We start from the raw sequence: 22,396 nt of genomic DNA, 5'->3' as shown, positions 1-22,396 counted from the left end.
TTTTATTGATGACATCTTGGTTTACTCCAAGGTAGAGGCTGAGCATGAGGAGAATTTGCATCAGGTGTTCGAGACCCTTCGAGCCAATAGGTTGTATGCCAAGTTTTCCAAGTGCGAGTTCTGGATGAAGCATGTGTCATTCCTTGGTCATGTAGTATCCAGTGAGGGACTTTCTGTGGACCCAGCAAAGATCGAAGTCGTTACCAATTGGCCTCGACCTTCTACAATTAGTGAAGTTCGAAGTTTTCTAGGTTTAGTAGGTTATTACAGGAGGTTTGTGGAAGGGTTCTCTCATATAGCTAGTCCTTTGACCCAACTAAGCAGGAAGGGGACTCCTTTTGTTTGGAGTCCAGCGTGTGAGAGCAGTTTCTAGAATCTCAAGCAAAAACTCGTTACTGCATCGGTCCTTACAGTGCCTAATGGATCTGGTAATTATGTGATATACAATGATGCCTCTAAGAAAGGACTGGGTTGCTTTTTGATGCAACAAGATATGATGGTTACTTATGCTTCTCGTTAGTTGAAAAGTCATGAGCAAAACTATCCTACACATGATTTAGAGTTGGCTGCAGTAGTTTTTTGCACTAAAGATTTGGAGGCACTATTTATACGGTGAGAAGATTCAGGTCTTCACCGACCATAAGAGCTTGAAGTACTTCTTCACTCAGAAGGAGTTGAATTTGAGGCAGCGAAGATGGCTCGAGTAGGTTAAAGACTATGACTATGAGATTTTTATACCACCCAGGTAAGGCGGATGTGGTAGTTTGATGCTCTTAGTAGGAAGATATCACATTCTGGCAGCACTCATTATTAGGCAGGTTCATTTGCATAGAGACCTTGAGAGAGCTGAGCTTGTAATTTTAGTAGGGGAAGTTACCTCACAGTTAGCTCAATTGTCAGTATAGCCAACTTTGAGGGAGAGAATTATTATTGCCCAGCTCACTAACCCTTATTTGGTGGATAAGCGCCGCTTAGTAGAAGGAGGGCAAGTTGAGGAGTTCTCTATATCCACTGATGAGGGACTCGTGTTTGACAAACAATTATGTGTGCCAGCAGACAATACAATTAAGACCGAGTTGTTGACTGAGGCCCATAGTTCCCCATTTTCTATGCATCCAGGCAGTACAAAGATGTACTAGAATTTGAAGCGAGTTTACTAGTGGAGAAATATGAAGAGAGAGGTGGCAGATTTTGTTAGTAAATGTCTGGTGTGCCAGAAAGTGAAGGCACCAAGACAAAAGCCAGCAGGGTTGTTACAACCCTTGGGTGTGCCAGAGTGGAAGTGGAAGCATATATCTATGGACTTCATTTCTGGACTACCTAGGACCCTGAAGAGTTATACAGTGATATGGGTTGTTGTTGACAGATTCACGAAGTCAGCACACTTCATTCCAAGGAAGTCCACTTATACTACCAGTAAGTGGGCATAAGTTCTGGGTTTGAGTCCCGGGCAACCCATATAATTGTATATAACTGAAGTATGTGAGGTTGCATAGGGTATCGGTATCCATTGTTTTTTATAGAGATGCCCGGTTTTAACTTTCAAGTTCTGGAAAGGACTTCAGGCTACCATGGGCACGAGATTGGACTTCAGTACAACTTTTCATCCTCAGACTGATGGTCAGATAGAGCGTTTGAATTAGATTCTGGAGGATATGTTGCGAGCTTGTGTGTTTGGAGTTCTTAGGGAGTTGAGACTCCCACTTGAACTTGATGGAGTTCGCCTATAATAGCTACCATTGGCATGGCACCGTTTGAAGCTTTGTATGGTAAAAGTTGTAGATCCCCGGTTTGTTGGGGTGAGGTTGGTGAGCAGAGAATGTTAGGCCTTGAACTAGTTCAGGCCCACCAACGAAGCCACAACAGAAAATTAGAGCTCGCATATTGACAACTGACAGAGCAGACAGAGGAACTATGCTGATGAACGACGTAGGGATCTTGAGTTTGACGTAGGAGACATGATTTTTCTGAAGGTAGGCACCTATAAAGGGTGTTCTAGAGATTCGAGAAGAAAGGGAAGTTGAGTCCACGTTTTGTAGGGTCGTTTGAGATTCTTGAAAGGATTGGCCCTGTAGCTTATCATTTGGCCTTGCCTCCGCAATTATCTGCAGTTCATGATGTGTTTCATGTCTCCATGCTGAGGAAGTATGTGGCAGATCCCTCACATATAGTCGACTACAAACCGTTGCAAATTAACGACAACTTAAGCTATGAGGAGCGGCCAGTTGAGATTTTGGCTAAGGAAGTTAAACTGCTTTGTAACAGAGGAATTACATTGGTCAAGGTTTTGTGGCGAAACCACGAGGTTGAGGAAGCTACTTGAGAGAAAGAGGACAACATTAGAGCGCATTATCCCGAGCTATTCGAGGATTAGATCTTTCAAGGACGAAAGTTTCTCAAAGGAGGAAAGATTACAACACCCCAAAACTAGTAAGTTAACTTTAATGTGGGTTATATTAAAAAAAATTGGGTGTTATGTGTGAAATTATTTGATTTGTGGAAGTTAAGTGCGTTGGAATGATATGTGGTTAATTCTGAAATTTGAAATCATTTTGTTAAAGTGGTAATTTTTGGATTGATTGGTTGGTAAATTAAATTTGTCAAGTGGAAAGTATTATGAGTAATTATTGTTTATGGGTATAAGCAAAGTTATAGACGAATAAGAATAATTATATTATGGGATAATATAATTATTAAGGAAACAAGAGAAGTTATTGATGATGGATTGAGTTAGTAATGAAGAAAGAGAAAAATTAATTGAAATAGAAAAAAATGAGTTCGTTGGGGAAATTAAATAATGATAATAAAGATAATGACAATAATAATAATAATACTTATTATTATTGTATATATTAAATAAGTCTCTCTCGTATTTCGTGCTCATCTTCTCCACCCCACTCTTTCTTCTTCACCATTTAACCCTAGAGTAGCTGTCGCCCCGCTCCTCCAGCCATCATCGAATGCAGCACTCTGGTGAGAGAGTCCCTGTCACAGTCGCATAGTCGAAGCGTCACGGTCACGAAGCACAACCGTTCGTTTCTCTCCAGCCGTGTCGACGCGTGTTGCATCGAACCGTCGAACGACCCCTGTCTTCCTCTGTGCGTTCCTCCTCCACATCATCGGTCAGAACCCTCTCTTCCGTCGAAACCATCACCCGTCGTTGCCTCCACTCGCACAGCACCGCCGGACATCATCGTGCTTGACAGTGAAGGATGCAAGCTGTGAAAGTTTTCTTTTTGCGAGCCACATGTCCAAGTCGTGTTAGTTCGAGTCGTATTCCTTCACCGAGCCTCGTGAGTCATCTCTGTGGATCCGAGCCGTTTCGTGTAAGCCATACGCGAGCCACGCGCAACTGAGCCATTCCTGTGTGAGTCGTATGCCAGCCGTGAGTCTCAAGACTCGAGCTGAAGCGTTGTTAGTCGAGCCACCTTCAGTTTTAGCCGTCTGCAACATATTTAAGCCCTTGGTGAGTTTTTGCTTAATTCTCGTTGGGTTTGGTACACCCAAATAATTATTGTTTTGGGTCTAAAATGAGTTAGCACTGGAATGAGTTGAATTATGTTGTTTGAGATGGTCGTATAAATAGTTACTTTGAAAACCATATTATGATTTAGATATAGTATTATTTGTTGAGGCATGCTATAATCAAATATGTTACTTTTGAGTTATGTGTAATTGAGCTAAGATGTTGATCTTATGATAAACATGTATAGGCTATAGTGTTCTGTTAGTTTTGCCTATTAGAGTTGTACCGTATGGGGGTCCATCAGGGTCACCACCTATGTATGCATGTGTGACTTGTTTGAGATGTGATTCGACGGGATCACTTACAGTCTGACTCTCCTATAGGATGATTCCTTCGGGTTCACCGAGAGCCTAGATGTGTCCCTACGGAACCACTTGATAGTATGCGTTCGGGAGCGCAATAGTATGCGGTACCATGTTACAGGACTCTAACGAAAGGTTAACAGACACATAGTGAGACCACTATGGGTCTCTTACTAAGTATAAATTTATACTCACTCAAATACATATTTTTTTCTCACACCAACAAATCAATAAAATTAATATTATTTTAGGAACTACAATATTTTTCTTTTACATTTGTATATAGAAAATGAAATCTTAATATTGCGTTTGTATATACATTCTATAATAATACATGAAACTAGATCCTAATACAAGACTTAAATAAGAAATCTTAAACGCTTTCACAATCTTCAACTTCAACAATTGCTTCCATCTACTTAGCTTAGCTTGGCTGGCTATCTAAGACCAAAATATACTTTACAACCTGGGGAAGATTAAATCTAGAATTTGCAAAATTAGTACATATTATTTAAAATCAAACTAAACAGACTGCAATCTAAATGTGGAAAATTAAAAATTACCACAAAGTTTCAGTAGAGTAAATAATGTAGCAGCAACAAAGAAGACAATTGAAATGGCAACCCAAAAGTGCTGCAAAAATAAAGAAGAAAATAAGCTTTGATCAAACAACTCATTAAGAAGAAGAAAATAACCTAATTTGGTTCTTCAAAGATCTATAAGAAAAAGAGGAATACAACTAAAGAATAATTATACCATCCTCGACTCTTACTTCAAAGCAAATTTTGAATGTTCAATTTAGCAATGCTAGTCTATAGGCTTCTTACTCTTAATTGTATAAATTTACCCATCAATAGCAACATTGTTTTTATAGAGAAAGTTAAACAATGGAGATGATAAATAATCTTACAAACTCCTATTGGATCGTTTTTCTTTTCAAATGAAAATAGTTAATTTATTTCATTTATGGAAGGTGAAAATCTCAAATATATAGTAAAAGAACATGGAATATAAGGAAGCCCATAAAAAGAAGAGACTCCACTAGCTAGGTATTGATCAAAGATAAATATATGGATAAATAGATGCAACCTACAAATATATCAAAACAGACTAATACTCAAACTAAACTAAAGAAAACAAAAACATTTACTACTAAAAGATAAAATAAAACACAATTCAAAACAATTAATTACCAAGATTGATCTCAATCGAAAACCAAAACGCATCACATTATGAAGATATTGTGCTTCACATAACACTCCAAATAGCTATACCAAAATTACTTACTCTACATTTTCCATTTTGGCAAATCCACCTACAAGAATGCTAGTTACCAAGCTCATTTCTATGCCTTCTCTTCTTTCATTTTTCTAACAAAAGATAGTATGAATAAGGCTGCACATTTGAAAAAATAAAGACAATTAATAATCAATAATGCTACCTAGCAGTCACAAGTTAACAATCAAATGAAGAAACCCAAGGATTTTTGCGGCGGAAGCACGATGAAGATTGGTTGCCATTCGCGATCTAGGGTCACAGATTGAGAAGAGAACAAAATTAGAAACCAACTTGGAGAGAAAGAAAAGAAAAATTGATAGGGAAAGAGTAGAGTAAGAAAGAGAAAAGTAAGAAAGAGAGGAAAAATTTAGTTTTTAAAACCTAACAATTTTTTAAAAAGAAATTAAAAATGGGGGGTCATTAATGTCAGTTTTTACAAAATACAAAAAATTAAAAAAAAATAAAACTGGCTGATCATTAATGTCGATTTAAAAACGACATTAAACCCTTATCATTAATGTCGGTTTGATCCACCTTTTCAAAAACGACAATAAAGACAATTTTTCATTTTTTTCACCTGACACTACAACCCAGATTTGTTGTAGTGTTATTATGGGTTGATGTATCTTTTTCAGATAAAAAATGATATTTGCTAAAATTCAAAAGAAAAAGTTGTTTTGTCATTTTTTAAAATAACCCATAAAAACGTTATTATATCTCTTATGACAAAGAGTGCGGATTTACTAGTCCATATTTGACTTGTTTTTTGTTGGTAAAATTGGATAAGATCGCATTATATTGATATAATTACACTAATGACACTCTTAAATCAATATTAAAAGAAATTATAATTTAATTAATGTTATTAAGTTAAATGAATATAGTTTAAAAGTCATTCTAAACACAATTAATGTAATTGTTTTTTAAATTTAATTCATTTTCACATCTTTGTGCATATGTACGTGTGTGCGTGTGTGTGTGCATATGTGCGAGTGCGCGTTTGCCCGTGCGGATTGATGTGCGTGTTCGTATGTGTGTGCGCGTGTGTGCATGTGTGCATGTGTGTGTAGATGTGTGTATGCATGTGTGAATGTGTGCGTGCGTTCATGCGTGTGTTCGTGTGTGTGCATGCACATGTGCTTGTGTGTGTGGGTGTGTGCATATGCTTGTGTGTGCGTGTCAGAGTGTGCGTGTGCCCATGTGGGTGTGTGTGTGTGTGCGTGTCTGTGACTGCACATGTGCCAGTGTGGGTGGATGTGCGCGTGCGCGTGCGTGCATGTGTGTGTGGATGTGTGCAAATGTGCATGTGTCCGTGTGGGTGGGTGTGCGCGTGCGTGCATGTGTGTGTGGATGTGTGCAAATGTGCATGTGTCCGTGTGGGTGGGTGTGCGTGTGTGTGTGTGTGCACATGCGTTCATGCGTGTGTTCGTGTGCGTGCATGCGCATGTGCCTGTGTAGGTGGGTGTGGGTGTGTGTGAGTGCGCATGTGCCCGTATGGGTGGACGTGCGTTCATGCGTGTGTTCGTGTGTGTGCATGCGCATGTGCGCATGTATGTGGGTGTGTACATATGCGTGTGCGCATGCGTGTGCTTGTGTGTGTGTGTGAAAGTGCGCGTGTGTCTTGTGTGGGTGTGTGTGTGCTCGTGTGTGTGAGTGCGTATGTGTTCGTGTGGGTGAGTGTGCATGTACGCATGCGTGCATGTGTGTGGGTGTGTGTGTGTGCATGTGGGTGGGTGTGCGTATGTTCGTACATGTGTGTGTGTGTGTGCGCGTGCGTGTCTGGATGTGTGCGTGCGTTCATGCGTGTGTTCGTGTGCGTGCATGCGCATGGGCGTGCGTGTGTGTGGGTGTATGCATGTGCGTGTGCGAGTGCACGTGTGCCAATGTGGGTGGGTGTACGTGTGCTTGTGTGTGTATGAGTGCACATACGCCTGTGTGGGTGCGCGTGCGTGCATGTGTGTCGATGCGTGTGTGCCCATGTGGGTGGGTGTGCGTGTGCGAGTGCATGTGTGTGGCAGCGTGTGCGTATGTGTTCGTGTGTGTGCATGTGCATGTACGTGTGCGTGTGTGCATGCGTATTTGTGCGTGTACGTGTGCTTGTACGCGCATGTGCGAGTGCGCGTGTGCCCGTGTAGGTGGGTGTGCGTGTGTGTGAGTGCGCATGTGCCCGTATGGGTGGACGTGCGTGTTTGCGTGCATGTGTATGTGGATGTGTGCATGCGCTCATGCGTGTGTTCGTGTGTGGGTGTGTGCGTGTGCGTGTGCGAGTGCGTGTGCGAGTGCGTGTGTACCCGTGTGGGTGGGTGTGCGTGTGTGAGTGCGCATGTGGTCGTGAGGATGGGTGTGAGTGTGAGTGTGCACATGTGTGTGTGTTTGTGTATGCGTGTGCATGTGTGCGTGTGTGCATATGTGTGTGCACACTGCCTTCACATGGATGTCAAAGAAGCAACCCATTGTTACTCTCTCTACGTGTGAAGCATAATATGTGGTTGCTACCTCATGTAACTTGGTTGAGAAATCTATTAAAGGAGTTATGATATTGCCAAAAGAAGAGCCAACCAGAAGTTTTCATAGATAACAAATCAACAATTGCTTTGGCCAAAAACTAGTTTTCCACAAACCAGAATAAAGCACATTGATACACATTATTATTATATTAGAGAGTGCATCAGAAGAAAGGAAGTATAGTTAGAGTGCGTGAAGACTCGTGATCCGGTAGCCAACATTTTCACTAAGCCTCTTAAAAAAGAAGAATTCACAAAATTGAGAGACCTGCTTGGAGTAACAAAATCAAGTTTAAGAGAGGATGTTGAAATATAAACTTGATTTTGGGTTTAACAATATTTAGGCATAGCCCAAATAAAAGCCAAATTTCTATAAAGTATTAATTACTACAATATTCTAGATAAATCAATTGTAGGAGATATTTAGAGAAGATTGAAGATACATTTAGAAAATATAAGAAATGAGTGTAATTGTAAAGAATATTCTAGAGAGTCATTTGTAACCGTTAAATAAAGAATGTGTTGCCAAAATCCTAGCCATTCATTTAGGAGTGACAACTAGGATAAATAAGAGGGATGTCCTACGACTTGTATTAAGTCAAAAAAATAGAAGTGTCTAATAACACAAGTAGCCTCTTATCTCAATTCTCTCTTCCAAATTTCCTCCAACCTCCAAAAATCCTTTCCAACAGTGTATCATTGTATGAGTTAGTAGTAGTAGAAAGAGGAGGGCGATATTTGTTGGCTTCATCCCGTCTTTTAGGCTTATAGAAGGTAGTTTGGGAGGGGGTGTCCACTAAAGTTGATGCCAAATCTTTGTTTTTGGAGGCATAAAAAAATGATGAAATTGTTAAGCAACTCTTAGAAAACAATACAATTTGACATTTTATAGTTGAGGAATTGATCTGAAGATTGATAAGCTTATTTGCTTGGACTAAAAAAAGTTTGTTTAATTTTTTTTAAAAATGAAAATGGCTACAATTAGGTTTTTCTCCCCAGCGTTACTAAAGTTTGATTGAAAATGCCTTCAGATTTAAATTTCTAAATGGTTTGTTGAATTAGTGTTTAATTATCTCATAGGTTAACTTTCGCTCTTACTATTGATGCGTGACTACAATTGGTATGTCTGAAAGTGAAACCTAAACCTTTCCTTCACTAGAAGAAATATGGGCTTTAGTGTCAGGTGAAAAAAATGAAAATCTGGCTTTAATGTCATTTCTGAAAAACGGATCATTAATGTCGGTTTTAAATCGACATTAATGATATTTCCATTTTTAATTAAATTTTTTTTTATTATGTGAAAACTGACATTAAAGACCCTTCCCCTTTTTAATTCTTTTTTTAATTTTTTTAAGTTGTAAAAATTAAATTTCCCTCTCTCTCTTACTTTACCCATTCCTATCAAAATTTTCTCTCTCGATTTCGAATTTCCTTCTCCCTTCTCTTCTCATTCTATGACCTAAAACTCATCGTCGTCTTTGTGCCCATAATTCATCCCAATCGCCGTCGTGGCTAAAACTCTTCCTTCAAGTCTTTCTCAGTCGCCATTGTGCTTTGGCTATCGAAAAACGCCTCTGTTGTGCTCAATCATCTTCGACCATTCGCAGTCGCCCATAACTCTTCCTTCAAGTCTTTCCCAATCACAGTCGCCGTCGTGCTTCCGCCGCAAGAGTCCCTCGTGTCCAATCATCTTCGAATCCACCACCATAGCCACCACCGTGCCCAGCCATTGCAACCATCGCGTGCCCAGCCGTCATCTTCGGCTAGCACAGGGCAGACCAAGACAGAGGGCAACTCAACCCGTGAATATCAATCTGGTATTACTTCATCAGACATTGGACGAAAGGGAGTGGACTACAGAGGCCCTTTCGAGCCTTCTTCTGGAGGTTCAAAGAATTTTCATACGCTTTTTTTTTTTAGGCATCAAAATAGATCATTGAATCAATCTTTAGTAGGTTCTAATTTCTGTTGTCTGCTTTTTGTTATTAACATATTGGTATGTGGATTTAGTTTGGTAAGAAAATGTAATGGTAAATAGAGAGTTGATTTGAAGATATGAAGATGAAGTGGGCAGTGGGTTAATGGAGATTGGGGTTTAAAGGTAAAGAAGGAAAGTACCAAAGAGAGTGAAGAAATGAAATAGTGAATGTAAATATAAAAGGTAACTACAAATAAGAGAAAGGGAGAGATTTAGTTTAGCATTGTTTGGAAATTGGAACGTAATATTCACTTCTCTATTTTCCTCAATTTAATTTAGGATTAACTTTTGAGACATTTTTCACTGACTTCGTGTTATTAACATATGGTATCTGGATTAGTTTGGTAAGAAAATGTAATGGTAAATAGAGAGTGTTTGATTTGGAACTTATGGAGATGTAGTGAGAAGTGTGTTAATGGAGATTGAGGTTAATAGGGTGAAGACTAGATTTATATTAATTGTGTTATAGGGACTGTAAGTTCATCTTTTGTTTTTAAACATATAATAATTATTTGTGTTTTATTTCTATTTCTCTAATCTTAATATGTTCTTATTAATTCTTATACTTTAGTTTATGTAGTAGTAATCTTTGTTTATTTCAAGTTTGGAAATTTATTTGACAAAGGTTTAATGTTGGAGACTACACTTGTAACATCTCGAACTCTAGGGTACCTTATTATATATATGTGTGTATATATATCTTTTTTTTTAGAAAAGAAGTTAAGGGAGAAAGATTTGGAAGGTTAAGATAATAATAATATACATTTAATAATATTGTTATAATTTTTTTTAAATCATTAAGTTAAATAAAGAAAAAGGAAATAAAAAAAAAGAAAAGAAAATCAAAGATTTTCTTTCTCTCTCCTCTCTCTCTCTCTCGCACGTCCTTCCCATTTTTCTTTTTCTTTCTTTTTCTCTTCCTCTTCCCACATCTTCCAGCCGCCCCACCCCTCTTTTCTTTTCATCTCCGATTCACGAAGCCGCCGACCGGAGGTTCTTCCACCGTTCAGATCCACGACAGCCACCGCCTCCTCTTTTGCTTTTGGGTTGAGATGTTTATTAAAAATGGTTGAAACATTCAAAGATGTCGAACGTCATGACTTGTCCTTGTTTAAAATGCGTAAATGCAAGACTTTAGATGTGAATACAATTAGAGATCAATTATTTTTTTAACGACATCGAGTGGGGAAGAAATTCTTGTACAAACCATCACGTTCTTATGCAACAGTTGCTACTTGTGGCAATTCATGGTATTTTATGAAACATGTAAGACTTGTAATTGTTCGACTATGCTTCTTCTTTAATGCTATATGTAAGAAGACAGTTGGTTCATCACAATTAAAAGGAATGCAAGAAGATGTTGTTGTCACTCTATGCCTATTAGAGAAGTATGTTCCACCATCATTTTTTACCATAATGGTACACCTTGTTGTGCTCTCATAAGAGAAATTGAGTTATGTGGACCTGTTCATCTAAGGTGGATGTATCCTTTTGAACGATACATGAAAGTTTTGAAAAATTATGTGTGAAACAGAAATCGACCAGAAGGATGTATGGTAGAAAATTATATTGTTGAAGAGGCTATAGAGTTCTGTTCAAAATTTATGGTGGGTGCTAGCACTATTGGACTAAACTCATCTGTAATAAAAGCAGATTCAAACGTGGATAGATCATTATCAGCTTCTTCTTTATCAGACCGATTAAGGAGCAGTTAGATCAAGCTCATCTTTACGTTATTCAAAATGTAAACGAAGTTCTACCATACATTGAGTACGTTCTAAATCCCATCTATTCTCATTTTACATAAGTTGGTTATGTAATTACCTAATAATTTTGTTATTTCTGACAGAAAAAATATGGAGAGTTTGTGTAAGCTTAACTCTGGTAAATATAGAAGTAAAAAATGGATTCAAGAAGAGCATAATCGAACATTCAGTCGGTGGTTGTCCACACGGGTAATTACTAGAACCATACACTTCCATGTTTATTTTAGATCTAAACTAATCAGATCCAATATATTTTGTAGGTTGCCCTCGCTCTCGAAGTCCCTAAAAATTCCATCACGCCTTCCTTAAGATGGATAGCTCATGGACCTTCTCCACATGTGACTACATATTCTGATTACATGATCAATGGTTATTACTACCACACAAAAAGACGTCGATGATATTAGGAGAGTTCAAGACAAAAACCCAGTCATATCAGATATGACATTTTATGGCATAATACAAGAGATATGGGAGATTGATTACCATCAATTATCCTTTGTTTTATTTAAGTGTGATTGGGTTGATAATAGAAGTGGAGTCAAAGTGGAGAGCTTGAGTTTACCATTGTGGATCTCAACCGTATTGGACATAAATCAGACCATTTGTTTTAGCCTCCCAAGCAAAACACATATTCTATGTGAAAGATTCTACAAATCCTAAATGGTCAGTGGTTTTAACATCTCCACGTAGAACTATTGAAGAAGATTTCTTTGAAGATGAAATAGGAGATATGCTACTAGAGTGTGGTTATGGAGTTGTTCAAAGATGCCCAATGTTGATACACCTCACGAGATTGATGATACAACTTCATCATATATTAGACATGATTGTGAGGGTAGATGGGTTGATAAGTAATAATTGTATAAATGTTTTATTAAGGTATGCCATTTACTTTCCTTTATAATAGATTTATGTTCAGAGATTGTAATTACTAAGCTTATTTTATGTCCTTACTTTGCTCACTAACGTGCTTACTAATACATATATGTTTTTTTTGCAGATTCATAGATGGAGGAGTCACATACTTAAGTGAGGATGAAAGAAAAATGATTCCCAAAGCAAGAAACAAATCATTCGTGCCATGTGGCCCAACGACTATGCCAGAGTTAGCATGTAAGAAATTCTGGGCAACGGTTGCCCGTTCAATTTAATGAACATGGGCAACTTGTAAGAGCTATATCTAAGAAAATTCAAAGTTACATTGGTGTGTGTGTTCGACAGCAGATTCCTATCACATACAAATCTTGGAAACAAGTTTCGAATGAGTTGAAAGATAAAATCTACGATTGTATATCGGTATGAATTCTATATTACATTTTTCTTACAATGTAGTTTGATTTCCCTAAGTCTAAATATTTTTTTCTTTTTTCTTGTGTAGATGTCGTTTGAGTTACATCCCATGTTAGACATTCTATCCTAATGTCTGCATCAAGAAAGTATCGAACTTTCAAAACTACGTTAACTCTTCTGTATATACTTCCGTTTAAGGATCAACCATCATGTTTGTAGTTTCCTCCTAAGATCTATTCTCATATTAATCAAGAAGATTGGAAATCCTTTGTGGACGCTAGACTGACTGAAGAATGTGAGGTAAATAAATTTAATTACATGTTAACTTTAATGTTGGTTTGGTATGTAACTACAAACTAATTTTTTGTGTAGGATTATAGTCGTATTCAAAGGGAAAGAAGATCAAAATGCATACACAATCATCACATTGCTAGTAAGGGATATGAAAATCCTGCCGAAAGAATTAGTAAGTATTTCTAATTGAATGAAATAATTTATCTTAATATGTTTATGCTAATTAAATATATATCTTTGGTTGCATAATATAACGTGTGATCTTTCCTATCGTTCAACTCTTTGGAAAGAAGCAAGAAAAGGAAAAAACAATGATTATTTTGATGATGCTACTCAGATTGTGTCTCTCGAATCGTAAGTTTGCTTGCGATTTACTTATATACAATATTTAATCTTTTGTTAACTTAGTTAATGATGAATACTTGTATTGTTCTGTGGATGCATTAGCTGAAACACATAGAGATGAGGACATATTGACTGAGTCATTGGGCTCTAAGGAGCATGGTGGACGTGTACGTGGCATGGATGGTTTTGTCTCTCAATCACTATATTTCAAGACAGTGAAAGGGAAAGAGAAAATTGCAAGTTCTCAAGTTGTAGAAGATGAATCAAAAAGCAAAAGTTACAAAAAGTCATAATCACTTGAGATCGTCCATCAGAAGTGTTAACATAGATCTCTATGCCGATGAGGATTTGGGCAACACACCTATGAACGAAGAAGTGAAGGTAATTAACTTTGTTGTCACTTTTAAAATTTTAATGTTTATAGGATAAATTGTTCTTAATGATGCTTTTAATACTTGTAAAGTAAACACCGTGCAAATTGGCTATAGGAACGATTAATAATATTGTTGCAATAGCAACCGTACTTGATGATAGCAATGGTGGTCCCAATGTTAAAATCTTGGTGGACTTGCTCACAGGAGGAGATTGTAGTTTACCTATTCCAGTGAAGGGCAAGATAGAGACTTTAAATCAAGCATTAGGTAATATTGTTGAATGACCTCGTTGACTTGTTTATATGCTATTGAAGCTTTGATATTTATTTGTGATTGTATTTTAGGTTTTGATATTATTTTGTTTGTGCTTGGAGCATTCAACCCCAAAGGATGTTCTGTATTCTTCAAATTACATAAATGTTAATGGAACCATTAAGCTCTTATATGGACATGTCGTGAACAATATGAAGGATGTAGATATGGTTCGCATCCTAATGAACGAGCTAATATTCGGTAAAAACAAATTCATTTATTTAGCTCGTTAGGACTTGCTCCATTATTGCGCATGGTAGAAATAGGCTATATGTGCATCCTAGCATACATTACGTAAGTAAACTCTTTTACTCATCTTTATGTCCTATAGCTATAGTTATTTTGTTCCTTTTTAACTAAGGTTGCTTTTACTTAGATATCTTTGGGATGAATGTGATTGTGGAAGCAAGTTTTTTGTTATGACCAAGCAAAAATAACATCACATATCAAGGATCGTGATCTCCGATCCAGAAATTTTGCCAACCAGTTAGAAGCGGCTACCTTGGAACAAATAGTTCTAATTCCGTATAATACTGGGTAAATAAATAAGATTAACACATTATTATGTTTTTCATTGAGGTTAAATGTATACTCACATTGAAGATGTTTATTGTAGTTTTCATTGGATGTTGCATGTCATCGATCTTCGAGAGAACTGTGTTTATGTTTTGGACTCTCTTCAAAGTAAAGTTAACAAAGACATCCATGGAGTCATAAATGTGACTTATGATTTACTTCTTATTTGACTTCATTGTCTTCTAATTCTAATGTTTCCAAATGTATAGAGGATTAAAAACATGGCAAGCTAAGCATGATTTACAACATTATCGGTCAAATCCGAAATGGAAACCTATAAAGGTAATTTGCATTGACACATAATTATTTTCAATGAAACATAAGAATAATTTGTATGTAATTTATATGCATGCAGTGTCCTCGTCAATTGGATTCGGGTGGGTATTATGTCCAAAAGTATATACATGAAATCGTGCATAATTCTAGTACTCCCATCACTAGCCTTGTAAGTTTCTACTTTCACTTTTATATGTTACAAATTACATAAATTATCTAAACTTATTCTTTCCATACCTTTCTTTTTGCGTAGTTTAATACAAAAAAGTGCATATACGCAAGAGGAGATTGACGAGATTTGAACAAAATATGCAAGCTTTGTTAGCCGATTTGTGTAAGCTTTTACACTTTTTTTTTGTAGTTTATAAGTTACTAGTACTAATACTAATTGTTTTAATATATAAGCTACGAGATTCTAGTACTACTTGTTGTACATACTTTAATTTTCAGGTTTTCTGCTTGTAGTAGTTTATGAGTCCTCACATTATAACCCTTGAGGAGACGAACATGAGAGCTTTTCCCTTCTCGTAACACGAAGAAGTGAAAGATTAGCTCTATTACTTGTCACCAGGGAGCATTATTTCATGGGAGTAGATGTAGAGACAATATTTGGAAAAGTTCTTTTCAACCTTTTATGCTACTAGTGTGAGGAAGAAAATCTATGGCATCACACAAGGAAAGGATGAATCACTTTACGATTATTGGGGGAGATACTTGGCTCAGTGCCAAGTTTTTCATCATTAGGTACAGAACCATATGTTGATTCAATATTTATATGGGTGATTGTTGCAATGAGATAAAATGATTATTGATGTGGAGGCATGAGGTGCTCTTAAGGATAATACGACAACTAAAGTAAATAAATTGATTTCACTTTGAAATGTAAATTTATTAGGTCCCTTCCTAGTATGTAAAGGGTATTAAGGTTATTACATATTGACTGTAATTTGAAATGTTCATATTTACTTTGAAAATTAGTATAATGTATGGTGATATATTATAATATAAAATTTATCTTTTAATTGAACTTTATTATATAAATTTAATTTTGTATATGATTTAAAATTAATTTATGAAATAATAAATATTTGAATGAGTTCAAATATTAATTTAATATGAATTAAATTTGTAATAAAACTATAGATTAAAATTTAATACGTATATGATACAAATTCAAACAATAGGTTATGAGAGAAATTCATATATGAGTATGATTCAAATCTATATTAAATCAAATATAAAATATTTAATTTAGAAATTAAATAATTGAAGAATTAATTAATAATTTAGTTTAATTCTATTTAATTAAATTCAAACTATTGGTTATGTGAGAGATATTCATTTAAATGTGATTTAAATGAAATATTAATTAAATGTGATTTAAATAATTATTATATATTAACTAATTATTTTAGTGTTAATCAAATTTAAGTGGAATTTTCAAATATACTAATTAAATTGAAACTAATTAGCATAATAATTAAATTCTCTATAGCACATTTGAGTCTTTTTGTAAATAGTTTCAATTTTTTGCTATATTTTGTAAATAGTTTTAACTTTTTTGCTATTTGTGATCATTAATTTAAATTAAGATAATAACTTCCATATGTGGGTGTTATTTAGAGAATGTGGGATGCTCCCGTATTCCTATATCCAAGTGGCGGTGATTTCCAATTAAATATTAATTAGATTAATTTAAGAGTAATTTACATAAATGTAGAAAAATCCAAAATATTTATGGTTCGTATAACAAAATAAGAAAAGTCCATGATGCGAGATTATTTTTTCACAAATTCCATAGACGTCCTTGCGATTTATATCTTCTTTGTGATTTATTAATAACGGGTCATCTCGATGCAATTAAGGTCGAGATCGAATAACTAAAGGCAAAAAAATTTCATTTCGGAGCATCTCAATGTAATGTATGCCCAAGATTAAATAGAATAAAGACAGAATTCTTTCATCCCGAGCCATTTCAGTGCAATTAAGGCCTGAGATCGAATAACTAAAGGCAGAAGTCTTTCATAATGTAGCATCTTAGGACAATGTATGCTCGAGACTGAATAAAATAAATGTAAATTTGTTTCATCCCAGGCCATCTCTCGGTGCAATTAAGGTTCAAGATCGAATAACTAAAGATAGAAGTCGATCGCTCCGGTTATTGAGGTGTTGTTTCTCTTCAACAATCAGGACTTAGTGTTAGTAAATGGTGAATGAAAATTATACTCAATCTAGGCGATATATCACTAAGCATGTTAACTGCATGTGAATTGCTCACTAGACCTTCATATCGTGTGGCAACTAAGTCCTCTTGAGTACAAGTTTTCTTACTACTTGTCCAAGTGCAAGTGAAATGGTAGGTTTACTTGGGTGATCCCGGGTCGAACATAAGGAATTGATTCAAGATATTAATTTTAGGTATTACTTATTATCTAGGCAGTATAAAAGAATTAAAGAATAACGAATGGTATAAAAGAAATACAAGAACAAACTACCACTAGATATCTACGCTTAGAGATTCTATAAGAGGGAATATGGATGACAAAATAGAAATGGGAACTAACTTGTATGCAAGAAAGAGCAAAGGAATGTCTTTGCGTTATAATGCGATTAAGTAACACGACAACTTTAATAGGATATATCTCGCTCCATCAAAACTAATAATGAGATCTATACCAATTCAAAGCTGCTCCATCAAAACTAATAATGGACACAGTCATTTTCTCTGACTCACTCAGTTTGTGTATCTGAAAGTATCTCTCAGCCCTAAACAACCAAGAATCAGGATCATTTCCCACAAAAACTGGCATTTCAATTTTTTTAAATTTGCTTCGGTCGCCCGCAGAATCTTCACCCTCCAACTTGGTATGTTTTTCCTCATATTTTCCTCCCATCATCGTCCAATCACTGACATCAACCATGCTGTCAACTCACTTGATGATCCTTCTAGTACTTCTTCCATCGTTGTCTTCCCTTTGATCATTCTTCAATATATTTCAACAGTGTTTCTGGTTGCTGTTGTTGCTTCTCAGCCTGTACTCCTAACCTCTCAATACTCTTCGCCAAAGATGACACGTTTTCCTTGATTGTTGGCAGATCATGTAATTCTGCTCGAATGCCGGATATTTCTTGATCTACCATTTCCAACTTTTCCTCAATTCGCTTTTGAGCCATGATATAGAACTTCACAGATTCGATTTCTCCGATACCAAAATGATAGAACACCAAATAGTGTGTTCTACTAATTTATTAATCAGAAACATGTTCTAACACAGTCTTGAAAACAAAGTACTCGACAATTTGGAAGACAGAAAGCCCTAGAAGAGTGAATATCACGCTTTGGAGAATGCGAAATGGACTATGAACTGTGCAGAAGTTTTGCAAATGAAACCTCCCTTTCTCAGTTTATCTCCTCATGTTTGTCCCTTGTGTTTGCATGCTTTAGAAGATTTACATCATATTTTCTTCTCCTGCCTATACATGCAAAGAAGTGTTGGTTTTGGCTTACTTGGCTATCTTCATTTGAATTGGTTTTCGACTATAGATTTAGGAGAACGCGGTCCAGCTTATTTCATGTCCCATTCTCAAGAAGAAACCAAGATTGATTTGGTTAAATGCAGTAAAGGCCATTTTACCAGAAATTTGGTTTGAACATAATCAACTAACATTTCAAAATAAAGCTTTCTCTTGGACAACTCGAGTCGAAATGGCTAGAATCAATGCTTCTACTTGATGCTCTCTTTCAAAAGACATCAAAGATTTCTCCATACAAGATATAAGTCATAACTGCCGACTTTCATTTTTAATTCTTAGTCCACTACTGTACTCTTATTTTATTTCTTTTGGATTTCTAGTGGTCTTAAATCTATGTTGTATAGTTATTGGGCAGTTTGTATGATCTATTCTAAACCTTGTCGTTGGTTTAGTTTTTGGTTTAAGTCTCGATATGGTGAGAACGCTAAGTGGGTGTCAACCTAGATGAGATGTCCGAGTGCACTAGCTGATCCTAGGGCTTCTTTGTATTATCTTTTGTCTTGTCTACTCATTTTCAGCTTAATGAAGAGGCTCCTTTCCTATTTCAAAAAAAAAAAAAAAAAGGTAAATGTGTGATTCTTATAAAGTAAATTATCCTACAGATTAAAAGTTTGAACTTAGACTATTCCAAGTGCTTCACCAAATCTTAAATATTTGAACCAAGTGCACCAACTTTGCACAACACAACAATGTAAAACACATTAACTACTTTCTCTTTTATGCACATTATATATCAAATAAAAATATTAGAAGGGAAAAAATGGAGAGAAAAAAAACATACTAACAACGATAAAATATAATAAGCTTCAATCGAAGAGAGAAGGTTTGAAGAACATAATTCAAAGGTTCCCAAAATCATATCATAATTAGAAAGCCAATACCAACCACCAATTCAAAGAGAACACCTAATCTACCATACAAAAGTCTAAATATAATATTTTTAATCTTGTGTTTTAGTGTATGATGCAAGTGAAGCAAAACAATATTACAATATAAGATTTTTACCCTGATATTTATTAATCAACTAAGAAAAATTTGCGTTCAAAGTTGACCAAGAATCCAAGACTTTCAATCGGCAAAGGTAATATTCTGAACATGGTAGTTGGATGTGTTCCCTTTAGCATACTATCTTAAATAATCACTTTTTGTTATTTGAGAAAAACTCCATTTTCTCTTATTACGGAAAAAGGATTTGATAATAGGTAAGTATAATTTAATAGAAATTCTAACTAAAGAGAACTAATTATAAAAGAAAATAACGTCTAAAAAGAATAATTAAAAAAATAACTAAGGCAACTATACAATACAAATCTACACTTGGTAATCACAACTTTCGATCTTCCTTGTATGGAGTAACATTTTAAAGAGGCCGAACTAAGATAAAGATCTAAGCGAAAACTTCATCGATGGCATAAGAAAGATGGATGGAAACCTTATAATGATACATATTCTTACAAATCCAGATGTACGGGTGCTCGTGTGTGTTCAATAAAGTAAATAATAGAAAAAATTTCAAGCAAAAACCAAGCATAATAAATTTCTATGACCATTAAGACATCCATATTCTTATCGCTTCTCTCCCACGTTTCACGAAGGCCCTCAGCCATCTGCCAATTCCATTTGAATTATTTTGATAAAGCCCATTAAAAAAAAAGTTCAAAATGCACTTTGAGACCTAAAATGACAACCAAGTATGCAAGTGAAACAAACTTAGTCTTAAACAAGTCTCAAAATGGCAATCAAGTGGGTAAGGTCAACAAACTTAGTATCTCTTGATTTGAAATTTGAAAAATATTTGTAAGGTGTGATAAATTCAAAATCAAATCATTTTATGTTTATGTTGTTGAATTTAAAGAAATCAAATGATTATAAATCAACTTTTAAAAAATTAAAAATTTGTTTCTAGACATCCATATTCTTACCGATTAAAATTCAACTTACATATTCTCTTTTTTACTTAATATCTAAAATTTACATATACTTTAAAATTTATTTCTTCTCTTTTCATTTTTTTTCTCATATTTCATTTTTCAAGATTTAATAGTTTTTTTGTTTTATCTGTACTTTTTTTGATAGGTTATGAGTTATGAGCTTATAGTTTAGCATTGTTAGGTCGTTTTGAAAATTCAAGTGATACTCCAAGGTTATTCTTGGAATATTCTTTTACATTATATTTGTTAAATCACTATTTAATTTATTAAGAGCTTGATAAATAACCACTAAACTAAAACCATAGAGGATAATTGATAGACCACTAGTACATGTTCTATCACTAACTAACAGACGGTAAAACTTTGTTATATTTGTGAATATCTTCAGCAATTTTATCATTTAAGACAATTTTTCGTATAATATCGACATGAACATCGTAAGAAAACTCAAATTAAGTAAGTTAAATTAAAAAAAAATTGTATGAATGTTTCGAGAACCATTAATTATAAATTCAACATTTTTGAATGAAAAATTGGATTGGTTTGTGGTGACGGCTAACATGCATGTCTAACAATTATTTTCAATTTCTAATACTTTCATCCATTGCCAAAGTTGGAAACTAATGTTCACAATTTTTTTTATCTTATTAAATGAAATTTCACATTTCTTGAAAATTATGGATTATAATTATTTGAAAAACAAAATATATTTTTTTTGCTTTATCATTACTGACAATTTTATCTCAGTTTTTGAGTAAAATTTGATTTTTTTAGTCTAAATTTTAAAAACAAAATATTTGTTTTAGTTATAAAGAAATTGTTTTGGGTTTTAAATGAGCTTTATCACAAATAATTCAAATATATTTTAAATGGGTTTTTCTTCACTAAATCCTTTATAGTTTTTCCCTCATCTCCCCTTCTCTCTCACTCACGTTTCCCTCAATCAAATATGAATACTACGGCTGGAGTTTTATGAAAAAACCAAAGCCCCTTATTGGATTTGAACCGATGACTTACGCCTTACCATGACGTTACTCTACCACTGAGTTAAAAAGGCCTATTTGATTCAATTTCTGAGTAAGCCACTAGCCACGATGAGTCTAGTGTATATAATTCTTATAAATTATAAATAATAAGATATGTACATAAATATATCTTATCCACATAGTCGCTCATTGAGGAACTGGATTTATCTAATGAGTATAGGTAAAATGGTTTTTTATATTGGATTTATCAATGCAATGAATTGTTTCATCATAAGACCGATCCCTAATTAAATTGATGAGCCTCATCCTAACGAAATGAACTTGATTCATACATGTACACACACGAATTGAACATAGATACATTCATCGAATCGTTGATAAAGCAATTCTACTTGGCGAGGAAAAAATTTTCAATAACTTGTTGATCCCTATCCCCAGATTTTAAAGATTTTTTTTTTTTGAATATTTATTATTTTTGTTTATTTTAGACTTTCTTCTAATCACTACTAATCACTATTTTCATTTGATATTCTATAATAAGTAATATAACTATATATTCCAATTTGCAAATTTATGTATATTATTTAAATTAAATAAATAAAAAAAAGAAATTAAATAAATAAATTAATGCAATTGAATTTTAAATAAAAGAATTTCTTCCCCTACTTCTTCTCTAACGGCTCTTTCTCTCTACTTTCTCGTCCTCTCCCCTTCTCTTATCTTCTTCGTCTTCCTCAAAATCGCGATTCACGGCCATCTTCTTCTCCTAGCCCTAACAGCGCTGGATTTCTCAACTGTCGATCGAGTGACAATCATGCCTGCCTGCTTGACAAAGCCTTTTCGGTCTACCAATAAAGGAAAAGCGATTGCTGGTGACACGAAAGCTGTGCTCGACGCTCTTTTTCCTATTCCACTGCGCGTCGTGGTCTTTCCCTTGCTCTTTGGATGACTACTGTGGACGAAGAGCACAACTACTTCCAGTCTCTGGTCGATAAGTACCCAAGGAAGGTAAATTCCAGCGGAGAAAGTCGAGAGCTCCTTAGTTGATCACAAATCCTTCCTTTGTTGTTTAGACTAATTTGAAATCCTTCCAAATTCTTTGTTCGTAGACTAATTTGAAA

The 22,396-nt window shown here is 35.1% G+C and overlaps 1 protein-coding gene and 2 long non-coding RNA genes across 5 annotated transcripts; 2 read left to right on the top strand and 1 right to left on the bottom strand.

Moving 5' to 3' along the window:
* The first annotated feature begins 1,298 nt into the window (after window positions 1–1,298).
* LOC116406390 lies at window positions 1,299–2,323 on the top strand. Its single transcript, XM_031890109.1, has 2 exons — window positions 1,299–1,416; window positions 2,076–2,323. Exons 1-2 carry the CDS (start codon window positions 1,299–1,301, stop codon window positions 2,321–2,323), a joined length of 366 nt encoding a protein of 121 aa, XP_031745969.1.
* Window positions 2,324–4,123: 1,800 nt separating this feature from the next.
* Window positions 4,124–5,248, bottom strand: LOC116406404. Its single transcript, XR_004219408.1, has 3 exons — window positions 5,116–5,248; window positions 4,392–4,461; window positions 4,124–4,310 (listed from the first exon to the last, which is right to left on the bottom strand). It is a non-coding gene; the product is annotated as an uncharacterized LOC116406404 (long non-coding RNA).
* Window positions 5,249–13,578: 8,330 nt separating this feature from the next.
* LOC116406394 lies at window positions 13,579–15,293 on the top strand. Of its 3 annotated transcripts, XR_004219398.1 has the most exons (5): window positions 13,579–13,667; window positions 13,865–13,927; window positions 14,349–14,509; window positions 14,589–14,656; window positions 14,758–14,796. It is a non-coding gene; the product is annotated as an uncharacterized LOC116406394 (long non-coding RNA). The 3 variants fall into 3 exon arrangements; XR_004219397.1 differs by lacking the exons at window positions 14,349–14,509; window positions 14,589–14,656 and adding an exon at window positions 15,078–15,293 and having other exon boundaries at window positions 14,758–14,830; XR_004219396.1 differs by having other exon boundaries at window positions 14,349–14,656.
* The last annotated feature ends 7,103 nt before the right edge of the window (window positions 15,294–22,396 follow it).

Source organism: Cucumis sativus, unplaced genomic scaffold (assembly GCF_000004075.3).
Source record: "Cucumis sativus cultivar 9930 unplaced genomic scaffold, Cucumber_9930_V3 scaffold95, whole genome shotgun sequence".
In the NCBI taxonomy this organism is placed as follows: domain Eukaryota; kingdom Viridiplantae; phylum Streptophyta; class Magnoliopsida; order Cucurbitales; family Cucurbitaceae; genus Cucumis; species Cucumis sativus.
This window is presented reverse-complemented; position numbering and strand designations above follow the sequence as displayed.

Coding starts and splice junctions, on each gene's coding strand:
- LOC116406390 (XM_031890109.1), top strand. CDS start 1,299: ATGGACTTCATTTCTGGACTACCTAGGACCCTGAAGAGTTATACAGTG. Junction 1,417..2,075: donor GAAGTCCACTTATACTACCA/GTAAGTGGGCAT, acceptor TTGGCCCTGTAG/CTTATCATTTGGCCTTGCCT.